Genomic DNA, 22,803 nt, shown 5'->3' with positions numbered 1-22,803 from the left:
TTGGAGGTTCTAGCCAGAGCAATTAGACAAGAGAAAGAAATACAAGGCATCAAAATTGGAAAGGAAGAAGTAAAACTATCATTGTTTGCAGACGATATGATACTATACGTCGAAAACCCGGAAAAATCCACAACAAAACTACTAGAGCTAATAAATGAGTACAGCAAAGTAGCAGGTTACAAGATCAACATTCAAAAATCTGTAGCATTTCTATACACTAGTAATGAACAAGCTGAGGGGGAAATCAAGAAATGAATCCCATTTATAATTGCAGCTAAAAGAATAAAATACCTAGGAATAAATTTAACTAAAGAGACAAAAAACCTATACAAAGAAAACTACAAAAAACTGTTAAAAGAAATCACAGAAGACCTAAATAGATGGAAGGGCATACCGTGTTCATGGATTGAAAGACTAAATAAGTTAAGATGTCAATCCTACCTAAATTGATTTACAGATTCAATTCAATACCAATCAAAATCCCAACAACTTATTTTTCAGAAATAGAAAAACCAATAAGCAAATTTATCTGGAAGGGCAGGGTGCCCCGAATTGCTAAAAACATCTTGAGGAAAAAAAACGAAGCTGGAGGTCTCGCGCTGCCTGACTTTAAGGCATATTATGAAGCCACAGTGGTCAAAACAGCATGGTATTGGCATAAAGATAGATATATTGACCAATGGAATCAAATAGAGTGTTCAGATATAGACCCTCTCATCTATGGACATTTGATCTTTGATAAGGCAGTCAAGCCAACTCACCTGGGACAGAGCAGTCTCTTCAATAAATGGTGCCTAGAGAACTGGATATCCATAATCAAAAGAATGAAAGAAGACCCGTATCTCACACCCTATACAAAAGTTAACTCAAAATGGATCAAAGATCTAAACATTAGGTCTAAGACCATAAAACAGTTAGAGGAAAATGTAGGGAGGTATCTTATGAAACTTACAATTGGAGGCGGTTTTATGGACCTTAAACCTAAACAAGAGCACCGAAGAAGGAAATAAATAAGTGGGAGCTCCTCAAAATTAAACACTTTTGTGCATCAAAGAACTTCATCAAGAAAGTAGAAAGACAGCCTACACAATGGGAGACAATATTTGGAAATGACATATCAGATAAAGGTCTAATATCCAGAATTTATAAAGAGATTGTCCAAATCAACAACAAAAAGACAGCCAACCCAATTACAAAATGGGAAAAAGACTTGAACAGACACCTCTCAGAAGAGGAAATACAAATGGCCAAAAGGCACATGAAGAGATGCTCAATGTCCCTGGCCATTAGAGAAATGCAAATCAAAACCACAATGAGATATCATCTCACACCCACCAGAATGGCCATTATCAACAAAACAGAAAATGACAAGTGCTGGAGAGGATGTGGAGAAAGAGGCACACTTATCCACTGTTGGTGGGAATGTCAAATGTTGCAACCACTGTGGAAGGCAGTTTGGTGGTTCCTCAAAAAACTGAATATAGAATTGCCATACGACCCAGCAATACCATTGCTAGGTATCTACTCAAAGGACTTAAGGGCAAAGACGCAAATGGACATTTGCACACCAATGTTTATAGCAGCATTATTTACAATTGCAAAGAGATGGAAACAGCCAAAATGTCCATCAACAGACAAGTGGCTAAACAAACTGTGGTATATACATACGATGAAATATTATGCAGCTTTAAGACAGAATAAACTTATGAAGCATGTAATAACATGGATGGACCTAGAGAACATTATGCGGAGTGAGTCTAGCCAAAAACTAAAGGACAAATACTGTATGGTCCCACTGATGTGAACCGACATTCGAGAATAAACTTGGAATATGTCATTGGTAACAGAGTCCAGCAGGAGTTAGAAACAGGGTAAGATAATGGGTAATTGAAGCTGAAGGGATACAGACTGTGCAAGAGGACTAGATACAAAAACTCAAAAATGGACAGCACAATAATACCTAATTGTAAAGTAATCATGTTAAAACACTGAATGAAGCTGCATCTGAGCTATAGGTTTTTTTTTTTGTCTGTCTGTTTGTCTTTTTTTTCTTTTTTTTTTTTACTATTATTATTTTTATTTTTTTCTCTATATTAACATTCTATATCTTTTTCTGTTGTTTTGCTAGTTCTTTTCCTAAATCGATGCAAATGTACTAAGAAACGATGATCATGCATCTATGTGATGATGTTAAGAATTACTGATTGCATATGTAGAGTGGAATGATTTCTAAATGTTGTTGTTAATTTCTTTTTTTCTTTTATTAATTAAAAAAAAAAAAAGAATCCCAGTAACACCAAGGGACTGGGTCTGAAAGGTAGTGGCAGAGTCAGAAAGGAAACCAAGCAATTCCTCTCCTTCTGCACATACCCAACACTCTCTATTTGTCTGGTGCTGTGTGTTATACCCTCTCCATTCATTATACCATTTAAACTTGTGGACAAATTTACATGAATTTTATTTTTTTATTTATCTCCATGTTGCAGATGAAAAAATAGAACCTACAGAAAATTAATTAATTTGCAGCTAATAAGTGTCTGAGGCAGGAATCCAGGTATTCCTGTTCCCAAACCTGACCCTGCCTGTCTTCAAATCTGCATGCTTAATTTCTGCTCTACATGTTCTTTCCTAAAGAAGACTGCATCAGACAGTGCCACTGGGATTGGTGTCTTGGATGTGAGAATGGGTCTTCAGGTCCAGGAACTTCAAAAGCCCAGTGTCCAGTGGACAGCAAAACTTGCCAAGACCTGTGCTTCTCCCAGAGTGAACTCTAGGTCAGACCCACAGGCAAGGATGGCAGCTCTCTCTCCTGGGTCAGACTCAGATGGCTACTGGTTACTTTTCAATTTCATGGATCCCAGGAAATCTACTTTATGCTCTATGGGCAGGCTACCATGAGAGGAAATCTGTCTCTTAAGAGGGTGTTCATGTGTCAACTTGGCCAAGTGGTGGTACCTGTTTGTCTAGTTGGGCAAGTGCTGGCCTGTCTGCTGCTATGAGGACATTTCATAGAATTAAATCATGATCACATTGGCTGCACCCACAGCTGATTCCATTTGTAATTAGCCAAGAGGAGGTGTCTTCTGCAATGAGTGATGTTTCATCTAATTACTGGAAGCCTTTAAAGGAGGCTTCAGAAGAGACAGTCTGTCTTTCTGCTTCGGCTGGTGAGCCTCTCCTGTGGAGTTTATCCAGACCCTCCATCGGAGTCCTCGGCTTCACAGCCTGCCATGTGGATTTTGGACTCTATGTTCCCACGGTTATGTGACACACTTTGATAAATGTTATATTTACAGATAGAAAAAAAAAGTTATTTTAAACAATATTCCTTTGTTTTTGTATTGACTGCTAATCATTATATTACCAAACGTTCTTGATAATGAAAGAATAGACTTTTTTAAAGTATCAAATGATGTCTTTAAAAAACAGTATTTTTCTTTATTTAATATTTCCAAAGTTTTGCTTTATTTGAATAAACAAAAGATTGTTTCTTTATCACTCTTCTTCACAGCTAATATTTAACTACAGGTTTACACTTCCCATTATGGATGACAAATACACCAACCCGTACTTGTCCTATCACATTCTTTTCTTAATACTATGCTGAGATCATTGGCTTCTTTAGGACTCACTTTTAGAACTTAAATTTTCTCGTTAAATTAACCTCAAAAATTCTGTTGTTTATTGGAATGTCTCAGACTATGTGGCACTCCTTTTCTCCCATCTCCACACATAAGGGACTGAGGCTTGAAGATGAAATAGCACCTCATTCTTAATGTTCTATTCTCAGTTCACACACTGTATCTTTTACTGATGACCATTTTTTTCCACTTTGTCTCTGAGACTAGAAACTCCTAGTCTTACAGCAGGACCCATTCCCTTCTAAGCACATTCCACTACCTCAGGAATAACAATTGTTTGCTTACATCTCTATCTTTTCTCCTCTGAATTAAGCTTCTTGAGGATAGATGTCTGTTTTCTTATCTCCCTTATCCACGCAACCTAGTAGAGCACCTGTGATGTTTTTGTTCCTGGTTGGCACAGTGAAATGGAAGCATAGTAAGATGGCTTGTTATTTGGCAACATAACAAGATGCTGTGGTAGCCATTTACTATCCTGACTGCTCCGGTTCCATTTCTCATCAGGGTCCATCTAGTTATCACAAATAATCCCACATATAGCCCCAAAAACTTAGATTTTGTTATGTTTTGCTTTTCTTCATTGCAATAAGGTAAATTATATTCCCTTCTTCCTCCATGCTTGAGGAGCTTCCACGGGGGAGTTTCTCTTCCCCCCACACACTCTCGGTGCCCTCCAATCCATTCATCAATTTCCACTAATGTCATCTTTCTAAAGAACGAGACATTGCAGTTATCCATCTAGCACCCTTCAAGCTCTTCTAGTTGTCTTTAGAATAAAATACAAACGCCTTAATATGACCTCCAAGAGCCATCATGATTGTTCTCTCCTTATTTAATTCATATCAGAAACTTTTCTCTCTGTTTTGAACATTCTCCAAATACCCACTCTCCTTCCTAGTCTATACATTTCTTACCTTAAATGTCACATCCTCAAGGAGGCTTTCCTTGACCCATAGAGCACCTTAAGCTCTTTTACCACATTTACTTAAAACCCTGGAAAGTACTTAACCTATCATAAGACTTATCATAATTTATATGGAAAAGTATTAATAAACATTATGAAAGCACTCATTGTTTTAACAATTAAATTATAACCACTTCAACCCCCTTCACTATAGCCATGAGGTCAGTTCCATGAGGACGGGCCGTAGGTCTTTTTGGGGTTTCATGATAATCCTTAAAAACTGGCACAATGCCCAGCCAGTAGTTAGTGATAAATACTTGCTGAGTTAATGAACGAAAGTCTCCCATACTGTCCAGAAATATTCAATTCAGTAAGTGATTACAGTGATTTCTACAGTAAATCTTCTTAGTCTTTCTACATATTAAATTTGATATTCATATCCCCTGTATCCCCTGTTTACTATAGACCACACTGTACCGAGTCTGTGTAGTGGCTGATCACCACGCTCAATATGGTGACTTCATGCTTCCCAAACCAACAGAACCATTTCACTTAAATGTGCATAAAAAATAGAATTTAATCAGAGTGGCTATTTGGCACCAATAACCAACTTCTCAATTACGTGCTGTTCAACCATGTGTGTGTGTGCATGTGTGTCTATGTGTGTGTGTTAGTGAAAGGAGGAACAGTTAAGGTTGGCTCTTGTATTTTAAAGGTAGCATTTATCTTTAATGATTTTAATCTAGACCTTGATCCAACTGAAATGACCAATATGCTTCTTCAGTGATGAAGGATAAGGACAGTCCCTTTGACTTTGACTGCATCTCAGATTGTTACTATGAAATTTGCCTTCTGCTGTAGCTATCGCTTTCTCTCAGCCCAATGCTAGAGCATATAGAAGACTGCGTGTTTTTAATCTGTGCCTATCAGGTTGTTCGGTTGGATTCTGTAGCTTTCCAGTTGTCTGAAGCTGTGCTGTATCATTTGTACTTCATTATAGTTTTAGCATATGCTCATTATCTGTGTTACAGGGCCTTGAGGTTGCCCTTTTTCAATTTAGGCATCAGGAGCTCTTTGGGTGTCATGCAGTCATTCATAATCTACCCATATTTATCCCAGTGAGGCCGTTTTTAAGCAATTCTCATGTTAATGACCATAACCTTGGTTCATTACAAGACCATGTTTTATACTGCTATCTTCTTTTTCCTGGCCAACACACTGTTATATCCCAGCAGATCTAATCTGATCTCCTGCTTAGTTCTTCACTGATAAATAAGCAACTTCAGTTTCTCTCTGAAAATGTAGAAATTTTAAATATACATTTTATATATCTCAGATTTTTGTGTATGACTCCACAAAATAAATGCAAAGTTTTCTTTCTGATTTGTATTCTTTCTGTTAACTCCCAGACCCCCATGTCCTATTTTAACTCATCAGGTCTTGCTTTTCTTCTAGGACTACAATGATGAAATTCGTCAGGAACAACTACGAGAATTATCTTACTTAAATGGCTCAGAAGACTCTGGTCGTGGCAGAGGAATTAGAGGTAGAGGGATCAGAATAGCTCCCACAACTCCTTCAAGGTACATTAATTCTTACTCTGAATAATCTAACAGCAAATGACAAAGGCTGGCCTTTTGCTGGCTTGCATATACTTTTTCATGGAAACAGTCTTTTAGACAATCTTGCACATTTCTGGCCTTATCATGGTGGATCGTGAGCTAACACCATTGTATGTAATCTTAAATAGATTAAATAATGTGGATTAATCATATGAGACTCCAAGTTTTGTAATTCAAAAAAAGACAATTTTGTTTTTTTATATGGTGCAACCTAAGTATGTATCTTTAGAGAAGGCAAGTTTATTTTTCAATATCCCTTGGGATTGTGATCATCTCCTTTTAAATAGTACAGTTATCTGCTTTTGAGGGTATAAATCATCCCATTAGTAGATTTAGTTCCATTCATATTATTTAATATGATATTATTAAATTTGCCAAATTTGGTTAGATTTTAATTTCAATAAAGCTTTCATTCTAAAATTTATTCCTTATAGTAGTTTAATAAAGAATATAACATTGTGGTCTAGATTTAACAATTGTTCTTAGATGAAAATTGATGAAACTTTTGTTTTAAATATCTCTCATATCATACAGATGTGATACTGCAAATGTATTAAAACAGATAAAAAAATTAACAGTGAAGATCAAACCTCACTTGCAGTACTGATTTGATATTATTAATACTAATGGAAGGTAAATAGAGTAGAACTTTGTGGTCTTCTATTTCAAACAACATGATGAAATGTACCTACAGTTAAAAAGGAATAAGGAAATAGATTCATAAAACAGAAAATCATATTGATTAACAAGATCTTGAAAATATGAGTTAGTGGATGTTAATTTGTTCATAGTAATGAAATATGACTTTATTAAGTTACTCTCTTAAACTTACATTTAAAAAGAATGGTGCCTGGTACATTTAAACCTTCTACAAAAATGTGTTGAAAAATATTGAATTAATGAGGTTTAAATTTTAATAAGCATATCCCTGGTGACTAATCATCCAATAATAACGCATATCAGAGAAGAAAACATTGTACATTAAAATATTTTACATTGCATCATTGAAGAATTAAAATGCATGGAGTCTCTAACATACATCACCACTATGTTTCACTCAGAACAAGTAATACAAAATGAAACATTAGGCACACGTTATGAAGCTATTTGTTTACTGTGATAAAAACTAATACACAGAACTAATAGAGTTTGTTCAAGAGAGGAGTAATCGTATTACTTTCTAAGAAAGAGTGCTCAGTCATCCCTGTGGATGATGCAGAAAAGTGAGAGAAAGAGGAGACAGAGCAAGAGAGATAGATGGACAGACTGATTCATGATAAGGAAGACAGGTCCATTATCCAAGAAAGAAATGGGCACCGCTTGGACTAGCTAAATAGTGTAGAGAGGTAGGGACAGATTAGAGATTAGAATTTTTTTTGAAATTATTGCCCAATAAGATTTCAAAGAAGAAAGAGTGACCCAAGACAAAGATAATTCACGGTTGTCCAGCATGATAATATCATAAACTAAGATTAGGTTAAGGATCAAGTTAAATGAACAATATAATTATTCTAAAATTAATCCTGTCTCTGTGGATTTCTACATGGCTTATACTTTTGTGCCCTGGTTTTTCAACCTTTAATATAGCTTAGACATGCCTATGTGGGCAAACTTCTCAAAAGTTTTAAATTAGATGATGCATATAATACAGTGATTTCCAAACTTTTCTGTACATTTGAATATTGGGGGCTTCAAAAATATTAATGTCTCGATTTCACCTCTAGAGATTGTGATTTAACTGGTTTTAGAAATTTTTAAGATCTTCAGGTGACTAATGTGTAGACAGTGATAAAAGAAAAATTTTTCATGCAGTTATGGGATCACACAGCTTTATTGTGTGCGTCCTGAATACCATCTAAAGAGTAGATAAGAACTCCATCAAGGAGGTAGACAGGGCAAGCATATATAAGGCAAATGCAGAAACAAGTGAAAAAATACTTTGATTGGCTGATATTTAAGTTTACAATTTAGATGGGGGGTAGAGTGTCTTATAAAGTGGGGAATAGATATATATTGGTTAGTATAGTATATTTGTCCATTTTTAAGAGACTATCCCTACTGAACTGAGGCCAGCTAATCACTAATGTTTCAAGAATCCTTTGTTGGGATTGTTCCACTCTCTTAGAAAGTCATTTCCTTGTCAGTTTTTATCTTTAAAAAAGTTCCTGCCATGTGTAGGACGGGGGCCACTCCTGGCAACTCCCATGTAGATAACTATTTAATTTTTATTTATCAGTACCTACTTTGGGTCATTTTTCCAACAATCTTATTGGTCTTTGACCCAAGTATCCCTGTCACCACCATTGAACTCCTGTTTTGTTAGGCAGCTATAGTAGACTTAGTCAGCAATTTTGTTTATTTTCCATGTTTGTTTCTCTCTTCTTTTAAAAATTTTTTTTAAAAATCGCAGTAAGGTGTGTTGGGTGACTGTTTAAGTGCATTTAAGACACTTAGAATAGGTTTACTTACTCAGTTGAGTGAATTATAGGCACAACATAGTATCTCTTATTATTATTTTTCTCGTGCAAGAACTTATTTATATTTGTAGTGTTAATCAGTGGATTACCTGGCTCTATACAACTCCTCTCAACTGCGTTCACTTCTATCCATTCCCTTACATTTAGGTTCAACCTCATTAGCTACCATTCACCCATGTCTAGCTTCGGTGTATCTGTAGGTCCCCTATATTCTGTATTATAGTAATAATAGAAAATATATTATTATATAATATGTAATAGTTATATTAATATTATATTATTTAGTATCAACAAGACTAGAGATAGTTCTACTTCTATCTCGTATTTTGTCTGTTTTTAGCTATCATATGAGCAACCATGTGTTATTAGACAAGGAATTTGAACAGAATCATGAAATACAGTTTATAAATCAAGAAATAAAAAACATATAGACTGATAATTACAATTAAAATCATGAATCATATCATAATAGTTTGTCCCCATATTCCATTAAACCAAGAACCTAAGTCAGAAAATAGGTTTTCCATTGAAATGATTGACTAATGAAACACCTTAACTTGGTTCTGTATTATTTGTTTTTCAAACTTATGGAAAAGCTTTTAGTGACAAGGTTAATAGTAATGAAAGGCTGGCTTAATGCTTTTATTAGAAACTCTTAATGTTAAATAAAGTTGTCATCAATCCATGAACTTTACACTCTGATTTTTATTAGGATGTCCATACCCATTATTTTTTTTGTATGCTGTATGACGGGGTCACATTTCATTATTTTTCTATGTGAGTATCCCATTGTTGCAGCACCATTTGTTGAATTTCTTGTTTGTTTCTTTTGTTTGTTTGCTTGTTTTTTGTGAAATACATGCACCAGAAATCAAATGGGTCTCCTGCATGGGAGGTGAGAATTCTACCACTGAACTATCCTTGCACTGCCCCATACTCTTTTGTAAACCCATTGCCTCCTAAATTGATCAGTTTTTCTTGGATAGAACATTATCGTTTAGATATTGAAAAACACATCAGTCAATTAAAGTGGCAATGTTAGAGATTGGCCATGGGATCGCCTAAGCTTAAAGTAAAATAATATCCGTTTGTGTCTTTGCCCTTAAGTCCTTTGGGTAAGATAATGGATAATTGGAGCTGAAGGGATACAGACTGTGCAACAGGACTAGATACAAAAACTCAAAAATGGACAGCACAATAATACCTAATTGTAAAGTAATCATGTTAAAACACTGAATGAAGCTGCATCTGAGCTATAGGGTTTTTTTTTACTATTATTACTACTTTCATTTCTTTTCTCTATGTTAACATTTTATATCTTTTTCTGTTGTGTTGCTAGTTCCTCTAAACCAATGCAAATGTACTAAGAAACGATGATCATGCATCTATGTGATGATGTTAAGAATTACTGAGTGCATATGTAGAACGGTATGATTTCTAAATGTTGTGTTAATTTCTTTCTTTTTTTTTTCTTTCTTTCTGTTAATAAAAAAAATCATAAAGTAAAATAATATCATTATGACTAAAGGTCTCATATTGGTAGTTTAGGGAATGAATAAGAAATAGGCCTATGAAAATGGTAGCAAAAGAGTAACAACAAAATTATAAAAGTAGATATAAGCACAAGCGTGAGGATGAAGCAAGGGAAGTTGAGGTTAATGACTTCTTGTTCCATGATCTTGGGTGGAAGCTGTGCACATCAGATGCTGCCATCTATTTCTAGGTTAGTTTTGTTTCAGATACAGTGTCACATACTCAGCCTGATAGTGGCACCCATTTTAACTGGGAAATAAGTACCCAAGGCTCAATTCCAGCTGTGTGTGATATTTACAACACCTGATGAGGTCCTTTCCAGCAAGGCTCAAGATTGCTTTTCTTCTGATGATTTTTCCAAAATACGGGGCTACCAGGCTATAGAATGTGAGGGATGTAGTTAAGTGACAGTGGTGGAGCAGCAAAAGCCTCGGCTACCTGTTGAAAATCACCTTTGGAATACTCTATTAATTCTTTACAATATTAGAGTAGGTTTTGTGAGGGACATTATTCAAGGTGTAAATTTCATTGTACAATTTTTTGCACTGCTGATTTTGCATAATGATTAGCTAATGCTTTTCCTTTATATTTCAGCTCAGTTTTTCAAATGTGTCTTTTTATTACAGTTTCTTGGTAATAATAATGTTCAGGTATTTGTTTATCATTTTCCCTTGAGGTTTCTCACAAGGTCAGGAATCTTCATTGTTTTTATAATATTCCAAAGTCATGAGTCATTCCAAATGCATATCTACTGTCAATATAAATATGGATAGTTTTTTTTTTTTTCTTTAGCTAAATGATAGGTTCTACTTAAAGCTTTTAACCTAGCTTGTTGAGTCTCGGTGAGTTTAAGAGCTGGTTGACCTTTAATTGTTTTTACTAATGGTTAGTGGATAGCCTGCCTGATATATCTCTGAATATGAGACCCATTTCCAATTAAGATCACGTTTGGATTAATTGCATGTTTTTTAGTTTGTTTGTTTGTTTGTTTTGTAAGTCTGGTCACAGGGAGGATAACTGAGAAACCACTACCTCCCAGTTATGTGATGTGCTTTTTTCAGGCACAGGCACCAGTAGCTGAGTTTAAGTATTACAGCAGTGTATTTGGATATCTGAAGGGGAGAACAATAGGATTTTATAAGAAATCTATCTACTAGCTGACAGATGTTGGATTTTTCTAGCAATTATAAACTGGAGAACAGCATGTAGTGCTTTTAACTGTAAAGTGTGCCCTTGGACCAAATCATCCTGAAGCTTCAACTAATTTTGGCAGTGGCAGCACTATATGCAGACAAGCTGGGCATCCTATAGCCACTGCATTCAATTGAAGACCATATTACACTATGGATCTCTGTTGACCTGTCTTTAGGGACTCCTGATGCTTGATTTTGGATTTTATGCATAAACAATGAAAAAGATAAATTGTAATGGGTAAGCTTAAAAGTTGAGGGTTAAAAGGACAATGAGAAATTTTTAGGAACTTTAGATAACTTTTGAAGTATTTATGACAATAACATTTTACCCACACAACTTTAACAGAAAGTTATAAAATCCTTTTAACTTTAACAACCCTCCCCATGCAACTCATAGCATATTAAATAAACCTTAGTACGTTAAGCAAACAAGAGAATTCCACCAAGGGGTTACAAAGGGGGAGCTTATAAGTGCAAATGCAAAAGCAAGTGAGGAGATGTTTTGATTGGCTGATGTTAAGGTTCCAGTTTACATTGGAATGCCTTAAAAAGTGGGGAATATATGCACATTAGTTTGTATAGTATACTTAACCGGTTTTAGCAAGCTATCCCTACCAGATGGAGACCAGGTAATCACTATATATTGCAAAAATTGCAACTTTGTTGTGATTGCTCTGCTCTCTTAGAAGGTCAAGTCCTTGGTCAGTTTTTATCTTTAAAAATGATTCTGCCACGTGTCAGAAAGGAGGCTGCTCCAGCAATTCCCATTGTAGGTGGCCATTTTATTTTTATTTGAAGTAAGTTAGGAAACCTCTGATATAAGCCATGTAAACCAGAAGGTGGCATGTGTTACATCCATCATAAGAGATAGGAACAACAGAGCATTACCCTGAGAAAGGCAAAGGGCCCAGAACGGAAGTTTGAGATACCCACATCTCAAAGTAGGCCAAGGAATATAACAGCTATGGAGATAGAATGAGGAAGGAAGCAAAATGAAGGAAGGAAAAGTAAAGTCTTGACTGTCCAAAGAAGAGATTTTCCAGACTTAGAAAGTAGAACAAAGTGGTTAAGTGTAACAGGGGAGACTGAGTAGAGTGGGGGCTGTGAAAGAACCACTGGAGTTGGAAATCGGCTGAATACTTACGACCTCGCAAGAGTATTTTCAACAGAATGGCAAAGAATTCCGTTGAGGAATGAGCAGAAGTTAAAGAATTGCACAGGAAAAATGTTCGTTCAAGAAGTCAGGAAGATAAACGGAAGAATGTTATAGTGTAGCTTTAGCAAGGGGCAGTATCCCAAATAGATGAAGTGAATGTTGAGTTGAATTGAAGGAGAGAACAATGGAGTTAAAATTCCAGGGAAAGGATATAGCGCATAAGAAGTAATGAATCAGTTTTAGAAGACAAGTTTGATGGGACTGTAGCTGGGAGTCAGTTGACAAAGGGATGGGAGAGAAATTAAATTTGATGTGAGAAGCGCATAGTATAAAGCAGGAAAATTTCGTGAAGATTCAGAAATCTGCATTTTACTGATTAAGGGAAATGAAAACAAAAAAACAAACACTGGGCCTAGGAAGTTATAATACTTACCCCTGATTATTCAATGGTAGTATGCCAGAACTTGTGGACATAGTTTAAAGTAGGTTGACCATGTAGTTTATTAGACACACATGGATGTTTTTGAGAATACTAAAATGCTAAACAGAACAAGAAGCTGGGACAACAGCTGTAAAATGAGCATTATCCTGGACAACCATGAAAGTATACTCACCCTACTTAAGAGCAAACTGGTGCTTAGAGGCCAGTGAAAGTAAAATTGATCTTTACATCTTTTGTTACAGGTGTATTTTTATATTATTATGATAAAATAGAATATTGTATTATCAATTGTATTGTGCTTAAAGCAGGCACTGGCCCCTCTAAGTCTTTTGTATTTTGCCCTCCCCCAGCCTCAAAGAGCTTTCGGTATACATTAGGTGCACGAGAAATTTCATGCTGAACCAGTCTCTAATAATTTCTCTATTCATCAGCTCTACAATCTATTTAAAATTTTAAAAGCTTTACCAGCATTCTTACTGTTCACTCCTAAAAGCTCATTTTCTGCAAGCAATAAAGAGCCAACTGACTGCTATTCATCGCAGAAAGCATAACCTACATCTCCCTTATGTGGGTATAGCCGAAAAGTGTGATTGTTGACATCCCAATGATCATCATTTTTTTTTTTCCAAAAGCTTTAGTGTTCCTGCTGAAAGCAGTACTTTCTGGAGGCCAACATTTCAAATGTAATAAAAAATGAAATAATCACGCTGTTGCCCACAGACTTCAGACAAACACTCAACCTTTACAAAGGCCTCAGAATACCATAAAATTTGGCTGCAACCATTTGATCTTATGCTTTTAGTGCAAGTTACTTTTGTGTCAAGCACTGCGGTACAGAGAATTCAGTCTATTCTTTTTATTGCAAAATATAGTGCGATAGTTACGAGAAGAAAATATATCAGGGACTGCACCAGCTCGTGGGGTTACATGCATGATGATAAATCAGTGACAGTGAGTTGTGATTTCAAGTAACTTCAAGCTTAAAGCCACTATAATAAACAGAGTGATATCACCATGATTAGAGCTCTACATTTTATTAATGTGCAGACAGACCATTTTTGGTAAATTATATCATTGCACATCACTGTCAGTGACACCCAGCGCAGAGGAGACATAGACATAACAGCACAGTTTTATAAATGGTCCAGTGAGTCATATATCAGGTGACTTTCTAATATGTGTCTTCTTGGAAAATTTGGAGCGTAATTGGAGTTTTTTTTTAGCTTTGCTTTTTTTTTTTAGTTATATAAAATAAAATATCAATGTGTTTTACAAGATTTCCATAACTAAGCCATAGTATTTATAAACTTTATTACACTATGGAGTTCAAAACACTAAATAATGTCAATTAAATGGACATGCAGATATTTCTCCGTTTTGTACATGAGATGTGAACTTTATCTGGTGGAGTCCCTGTTCTCTCCGCACTTGTATTCTCATATGTGTATAATGTTTCTCCTAGGGGCCGTGGGGGTGCCATCCCCCCTCCACCACCACCTGGAAGGGGTGTTCTTACCCCTCGAGGGACCACTGTGACCCGCGGAGCTCTTCCCGTGCCCCCTGTAGCAAGAGGTGTTCCTACCCCACGAGCCCGGGGGACACCAACAGTTCCAGGATACAGGGCACCCCCTCTTCCAGCCCTTGAAGCTTATGAAGAATATGTAAGTACCTTCAAGAAATCAGTCATTAGGAAGAGTTAGATCTATTGCATAAGAAGCTAAGCGGCAAAGACATTCATATCCCATGAATATGGTAGAAATGTTTATTGCAACAAAATGTCATTCGCAGGAGGGCTTACACAGAGCATTTAAGTTAGAGCATTTTAAGACGAGCTTCCACTTTACAGGTGTGTCATTTCTAGTACCAGTTAAATGATTTGGATTTTAAACATCAGACTATCTTCAGGTTTTCTTATCTTAGAAGACTTCATCAGATTTCATAATAGAAGTAATTATGAACATACTGTGAATGATCATATATTGAGAATATTCCCCTGCACAATCATAGAAATTAGCATAAAACTCACCAGAAATATTTGGCAAATATGGCGCGATTATGTTCTAACTTTGGTGATAATGTGAGCCACGTGGCTGCTCTTTTACAGAAGTAATGCTTACTCTCTCTTTCACTGTATGAAAAGTATGATGCACTCAGAAATAATTTGGAATAAACAAAAGAAATGCAGTCCCTCTCCCTTCTGATTTACTAAGTCCCTTGGTCATCTTGCCATACTGTTCACCTTTTGACTTTTTGTTCACACTGTGTCTAGTACTCCATGGATCGCATAGTGCTCTAGTTCATGCTTCCATTTCCCTTACTAGATCATGAACTATCTAAAGGAACGGTTCCATTTTTGTCATATAACCAAAGGAAACTCATGGTAAATGTTTGCTCAGTTGAACTGAAGCAGGACAGTTCATCATTCTGTGAAACAGACGTGTTTTGTCTTTACTTCTATACCCCATCCATTCTCTGTTCTAGATTTTATTCCATTCAACTCCCCACAAGTATATTGCCATCTTAAATATCCCCAGTGAATTATTACATGTTGAGTATAAGCTCCTCAGCGATAGTTACTATCACATGGTAGACAGGCAGAAAAAAAAAATCAATGTTTTATGGACTGATTGGTGTAGAAATCAAGCAAAATTTCATCCTAAAATAAAGTGAACATAGTTGATTGGTGTCACCAATATAGTTCTTCGAATGCTAGTGTTTAGGAATAATTGTACTGCTTCATGATTACTAATATCTGTAAGAGTGCAGAAACTTTTCAAGTGTAGAGTTCAACATTCAGTTATCGATATGTAAAATCTTAGATAATCTGAAAATTACTAAGTCAAAAGCATAAAATATATCCTACTCTGTAAACAAGCCCCCAAGTCAGAAAATACAGGGCCTAGTCCTGATTATCTTCCCAGAGACATAGTGGTATGAAATAACTACTTGTTGAATAAGTGACTAAAAAGCCACAACAGGGATAATAGGATCACATTTATTTTTTAATCTCTGAAGAAACTTCTAGCTCCACAATCTTTAAGTACCTTACCACTATGGTGTTTTCTATCCTCCAAATAGGAGCTTAAATATTTAGATATTTTTTTGAAAGCTTAAAAAAAGGCAGAAAACCTTTCAGGTAATAGTAATCCACATTGTTTTTAATCAAATAACTTATATAGCATGTAAACCACTATGAAAGAGAACAACATTGACAAGACAGAATTGCAGCCCTTCAAATGTATTCCAGTTATTGTGGAATAAACTGTGTGACTATAAAACATACTACAGTAAGAGCTACAAAAGCATAAACATTTATAGAAACATGGTTATGTTCTGAATGGGGAAACTGATAAGGGGTTAGTTCCTAGAAAAAATAGAAGAGTATATTTAAAAATATGTAATCTGAAATTTTAGCCTCCATTTTAAGTCATCTAATTCCATTTTATCTTCATTGCCTCAATCATGTTCTTACTCTCTATCTTAGGCACTGTTCTGAAGGTCAGGGGGGCATATCTGTGAACAAAACAGACAAATTGCCTGTTTTCAGAAAGCCTATATTTTAGTGAGAAGAGACAGAAAGAAACCAACATATATGAATGAATGAATAAAGTAATGCCAGGTTGAGATAAGTGCTCCGAAGAGAGGTAGAGGGAGAACAGTACTGGAAAAGGAACAGTCAGGAAAGATCTTGTGTAAGCAATGGCTTATGAGCAAAAACATGAATGAAACGAGGGAGCAGAGCTTCAGAGAGCACAGGCTTTCCAGAAAGAGCATCCCTAGTAGAGCAAAGAGCAAATGCAAGCACTCTAAAATGGGTTCTGCTTGAAATATTTTGGGAACACCAAGGAGTACATTAGAGCTAGAACAGAATATGCTAAGAAGGTAGCAGAAAAGGTCAGAAGAACAGTCCGGTATTTCATGGTGCTTTTAGAGGGTTTTGAACAGCATAATGGCATGATCAGACTTAGGTTTTAAAACATTTTCTCTGCCTACTTCATGGAGAATAGAATATAGTAGATGGACACAAGAGTGAAAACAGAGAGAGCAGTGAATAACTCATTGCAATATCCCCCAGTGGACATAATGATTGTTTGGAGGTGATGAGGTCAGATTCTGAGGTATGTGAGGATAAATCTATCAGGAGTTAATGATGGTACAGATATGGGTTGTGTGAGAGAGGAGTGAAGATGATTTCAAGCTTCTTGGACTAAACAGCTTGGGTAAAATTGAGGAGTCATTTATTGAAATGAGGCTACAGGGGTAGTGGATAGTTTAGCTTGAGATCTTAGCATAGGTGTTCTGCCTTCAGGAAAGTCTAGTGTGACTGGGTGTTACAGGACATGGGCTTTGGACACAGTAGGATTCTTAGGTTTGAGTTCTAGCTCTGTCACTAGCTGTGTAACTTTATAAATTGAGGCTTGTATCTCTCTACTATATAATGAGGACAATAATTTCAGCCTTTCAAGACACTATTGAAGATCAGAAATATGCATAAGCAATAGAACAGAAAGTGTGTGTAAATGCTGTAGGCATTCAATAAAAGGCATTATTATATAAATTTCATTGAATGTATATTCTTTAATCTCTTCCTGTGAAAAGCTACGGATCCGCTGAAATCTCAGACATTTTTCCCTACTTTTTGTGAGGTAAACATTGCTGATTACAAATAACAGGAGTGCTTTGAGATTCTTTTAGTAAATTAAAAAAGGGAAGAGGATATTATATGAATATAGGATCCTGAAATCGAGGAATAAGAATATCATCAGGCCTTTAATAAAAGTCTGGTTCAAGGAATTAGAAAACTATCAAGAGTGTCTCCCCATGTCTTATCTCTGTTCTCTTTGCATGCGGCGTGTTTTCATTTGATTTTTATCTATAGACTGTACTTTTCAGCTTCTTTGATCAACATGGCTCAACGCATGGTGAATTACACCCACCCTGTAGCTGCCAAGTTTTTGAGTACAGCTCTACCCGGGAACAGGTTCTAACTGGCTGGCTGTCACTCCTAATCCAAATCCCCAAATGGGAGAATTGTATTCACTCAAGTTTGTTAAGTATCTAGCACTAGTTAGTCACCTATGACTATGGGGCAGTAGTTACTAGAATTTAGGTTTGGGATCTACCACTCATCATACAATTCAAACATGGTTTGGGGGCATCCAACTCGAAAGATAGTATCGGGAGACACGAGTGCCCAGAAAAGAAAATATTATGAACTTGGCAGTCACACTAAAATTTATCTACTATAACATCTTGTGATTATGAGAAAACATGTATAGGTACTTTTTTTTAATACTCTGTTAAGCTATGTTTTATTAAAATGAAATATATAATACTTAGTTTTTCAGTGAGAAGATGCCAAGTATGAATGCTAAACTGCTGGCAGCAATCTTTGAAGTAGTCAGTATCAAACCCAGATAAACGCTCAAGAGCTGCTACTTTCTGCTCTAATTTTAGATTATTGATTATGCTGTAAGGGGTAAGAAAAACAAAATTTTAAGTGTCTCAATAACAAAATAATACCACGATGCTGAGTTGATAGCAAAAATCTCAAAGGAATTCTTTATTTTCAGATAAAATTTCTTAGAAAAGGTTCCCTTTGTTATAAATGACAGTATGAGCCAATTCACTCTTCAGACTTTAATTTCTCACCTGCTAAGTCATAGCATTAAGTTTCTCACCACGTGGACTATATATATGTAATCAAATCCTCTCCTTACCTTGTGCCTGAGAAGAAATTGTAAGGAGATTGCTGTTTAAAACCATCATTGGTATTAGCTGAGTCTTAAAAAAAATGTCAATTTTATTTTATTACACATCCTAAGCCAAGCTTTAAATATTTTAAGGCTTCTTTTCATGATCTGCTGCTAAGAAGAGTATATTTACATTTTACAGATCTACCATCTGCACTGAAGTAGATTTGGAAAATAGTAAAGTAGATTTCAAAAGCCTCCCATGCAGAAAAATATAAAGTATATCAGTTCTGTCAGTGGATAATACATTAAAATAAAGTAAACTAAAAGTTTTAAATATGTACAAGGTTCCAGTTTCTGTATACCAATTCATCTAATCTTATGATGACACTGTGAACTAGTTACTGATTTGACTATTTTAATAAATGATGAAAGTAAAGGTTGGAATTGAGACTTGCACCAAGTCTTCTGACTCCAAAGCTTCTGTGTTTGTGTTACCTTGTGCTTCTTCTTGATAAAGAACCATTAATATATCCTATGTAGTCATTGTCTCATAGAGAACTCACACAAGTGTATACCGACCACTAAATCAGCATTTGAATCCTGTTGAAAATACCTAGGACAAGTTCTCCAGCCCCTGTATAAACACATCCAACTGCAAACCATTTAGTACCTCCAGAAACTGGGTGCTGGAGATAAAAATTATTGTGGTTAATGAGACACTCTGTCTACTCTCAAAAGCATGCCATCTAGTGGGAGAGATGATTTCATCAGACAATTAACATATAGTATGCAGTTGCTATAGAGGGCTCTTATCCTCCCCTGCCTTCTATTTTAAGTCATTTTGTCTCTGTTCTTCTCCCACTTTCAAGTTCACGTACATTCTGAAGGCAGGAAGTGTTTCTAAAATTTTTATTTGTATCTTCTCAGTTCTTAGTAAAGTGGCTTGGTAATAGCAATTGACTTAACCCACTTATGACATTGTTGTCAAGACATTATATATATGCTCACTCACATACATATACATATTTTAAATAAATATTTAATGAATAGCGATACAATGTAGCATATGTTAAGTGCCATATAGAGACTATTTGTGCTATTGGAAAGAGACTCATCACTCTGGGTTATGAATATCCCAGAAAACCTTAAAGTTAAGGAAAACACAACAGTGGGCAGGATGAATAGGTATAACTTTAAGAAGTGGAGAGAAGAGGGAAGAATTCCCATGCAGAAGTCGTGATAAAAGCAAAGACAAGAAAAGGAACCTTTCAAGGCAAATCTAAAGAATCTGGGAGAACAACTTGGTGAAAAAAAAGAGATCATGTAATATAGCAGTGGAAAAAATATTGAAGATGGATCTATAGTTGTTACAGGTGACATTACAGATGACAATCAAAGGCTGAGGTTGTAACTTCACTTATTGCAATAAAAAGCCAGCAGAAGGTTTTTGAGCAGAAGATAAGCTAAGCTTTTGGGGATTCCTCATTGTTAGGTGAATTGAAGAGAAGAATGAAGAAAGGGGAGAATATTTAGGGAATGGACAATAGTTGAGGCTTACAGAGATGTGGGGAAGGGGGAGAGGGGCAGGAGGGAGGGCTGTAGAAGGGAGGGGACAGTGAAGGATTGACTCTTGGAGGACCTTATGAATCTGGCCATATGGTTATCTATCTTTGTTGCAAAAGTAAGGTATTTCATCTACTATGAGTGGAAATCACTGTCTCTTTACGTTCTCACTTCCCCACCCATCACACATCCCCTATGTCAGCTGGTAGAGAGAGCATGGCTATTTGTGTTAGAGCTAAGTAGAGTTTGTTTGTAGATTCATTTAGTTTGGGTTTAGTGAAATATTTTGTGTGTATGATTTAGGTATTGCTAGCATTCTACTGTAGTGATGATTCTGGGAATTCTCTTTCCATCTCATCTGGTGTCATTGCCCAGATACTCATGTTATTGGTCTTCCTACTGTATGTGAACTAGGGCAGTGTTCATCTGCAGTGAGTGGAAGAGAAACAGGGTTTCATTTGTATTGAGCCAGAATCAAATCTGTGGAAAACTCTTTCATTTCATTTAGCTTAGCTATGGAAGAAACTGAATAGAGGTTTCCCCAAATCTAATATCAATCCTAACAGTTTATAACATAACCAACAATGAGTTGTGAAACTGGAAGAAAGTTGGCAAAATTACCAATAACATTTTTTCTATCAGCCATGCTAGTGAAATACTAAATTTTCTACCCTCTCTATAGAAAATATAAAATCACTGTCATATTAGAAGGTTACAAAGATTAAGATTATGGTCTCAGAAAAAAAAGTATAGGGATGTGTCAAGAAGTTAGTTAAAAAATATTATGTTGTTTTTCTGGATTTTGTGATGTTTGTGGCATTTTTAGCTTTAAAAATTTATAATTGGTTGTGACTTCTCTTCTCATTCAAAATATTCACTTCCATACCTAATTTGTATTTATAATGCTGTAGTGTTTTTCTTAAAGAGCGAATGCAAAATTGGGTAATTTTCAAGTCCTACCAAAGCTGAATCCATCCCTGTAGGGAGGAAAAAAAATTACAACTTTTAAAGGAAAGTATATTTCTAGGGGGCAATTGTTAAAAGATAAAACCAACTATGTAACTTTAGTTTCTTTCCAGTACTGAGTCTGTTCTAGAATGCTTAGCTATATCCATATTGGTTCTTTTAATAAATATGCTGTTATGCTATTCTCTGTAGAAATGCCATTCTTTTAACAAAGTGTGGGGGAATTAAATGTGCCTGTTAAGGCACACAACTTCTGAAAGTGTTCATCAGAAAACCACACCCTACAAAAACATATTGATAGCAAAAATATTTGCTTAAATAAACCTTCTCTTGTGCTTAGTGTAACTAAAAAAGAAAAAAAAACCTCAGGTATGCAAAAAAAAAAAACCCTAATTTTTAATTTCAAAACACATAACTTAAATTTGTTTTAAAATTATCTCATATTCTCTCTAACAGTCAATACTTAGACATCAGTGAGGTATACTGGTTCACAACAATACAAGAACAAGAGATGTAATTAAAATTCAGCTCTGTGCTACATGAGAAACTTTGGTCCACTATAATCAATCATGTTAACCTAATTTATAAAATTCATTTTGACAAATTTTTGAGGAGCTTTTCATTTCATCAATCTTAACTAAGCCTATCGGCATTCCAGCCCATCCTATCATCTAATTCAGACTCTGAAGCATCCTTCCAGTAACAATGAGAGAACTAGAAAATTCACTGGTAAATCAATACTCCTTAAAAGTTCCATAAATGAGTTCAGGTTGCCAACCTTTACTTTCATGTGTGTGGAACCTTTTTTGACAGGAGAGGGAAATAAGTATTAAATGGTAATTGAAATCAATTCTTGTGCCAGTTTTGTGGAAGGAAAGATTATGAGGCTGATCTATAATGCATTTTGAGGGGAGCTGCATGCCATAGTTTTGTGTGTAATAGCCAAGAGCTATCACCCAAAGAAGAGAGATTCCTATTAGAGTTTCTAGATTGGATATTTGTATTCCATTAAACATTCTTGTTTGGGTTTCATGCTCTGGTCTCCTCTTAGTAGAGACTAATTTACCAGAATGCACTGCAGGTTTTTGTTTATTGAAATGTAACTAATATTTAAAATAACTGAAACATGAGGTTAATGAAATATTCTATAAATCTATAAGAAGGACATAATACTAGTGTGGTTCAAATGTTCATAGAAAGACAGGCATATTTAAATGCTTTTGTGATTTAAAATTATTTCCCAAATTAATCTAGGTGTCATCTTTTAAAATTATATTTTTCTTCTAAAGTTGAAGTTTCAGATAAAGCATCTTTTTTCTGGCATCATGTTTTAAAATTTTAAGTTATTTTAGAACAGATGCAAATTCTTCTGATGGTCACAATACTCAGGATTGTATCCAAACCTGCACCTTATAATTCCCACAATGACTGATATCTTTTGTAACACGAGGATGAAAATAGGTTTCCTCTCTGAGCCTTTCTGAAATGGCTGCTAGTTGCTGGGAAGTATTATATCATAAAATATTTTAAAGTTTCCTCTAGGTTCTGCTTGGAAAAATGCCATGATCTTTTTGCATCGCTGCTAGAGACACATGGAGGAGAGCAGTGGC

The 22,803-nt window shown here is 35.6% G+C and overlaps 1 protein-coding gene across 4 annotated transcripts in view; it reads left to right on the top strand.

Annotated features, from left to right (window-relative positions):
• KHDRBS2 (KH RNA binding domain containing, signal transduction associated 2) overlaps positions 1–22,803 on the top strand; it is a 616,081-nt gene that overhangs the window by 393,779 nt on the left and 199,499 nt on the right. For all 4 annotated transcript variants that reach the window (XR_013176184.1, XR_013176183.1, XM_077162168.1 and 1 more), the window contains exons 5-6: positions 6,001–6,128; positions 14,431–14,629. Coding sequence is in view for 2 of the 4 variants with exons in the window: in XM_077162168.1 (XP_077018283.1) it covers positions 6,001–6,128; positions 14,431–14,629 (327 nt within the window). In the remaining 2 variants the exon portion in view is untranslated. The remainder of the gene's footprint in view (positions 1–6,000; positions 6,129–14,430; positions 14,630–22,803) is intronic.

This window comes from Tamandua tetradactyla, chromosome 5 (genome assembly GCF_023851605.1).
Source record: "Tamandua tetradactyla isolate mTamTet1 chromosome 5, mTamTet1.pri, whole genome shotgun sequence".
Taxonomy (NCBI): domain Eukaryota; kingdom Metazoa; phylum Chordata; class Mammalia; order Pilosa; family Myrmecophagidae; genus Tamandua; species Tamandua tetradactyla.
The sequence above is the reverse complement of the archived record's forward strand: the minus strand, read 5'-3'. Positions and strand labels throughout refer to the sequence as shown.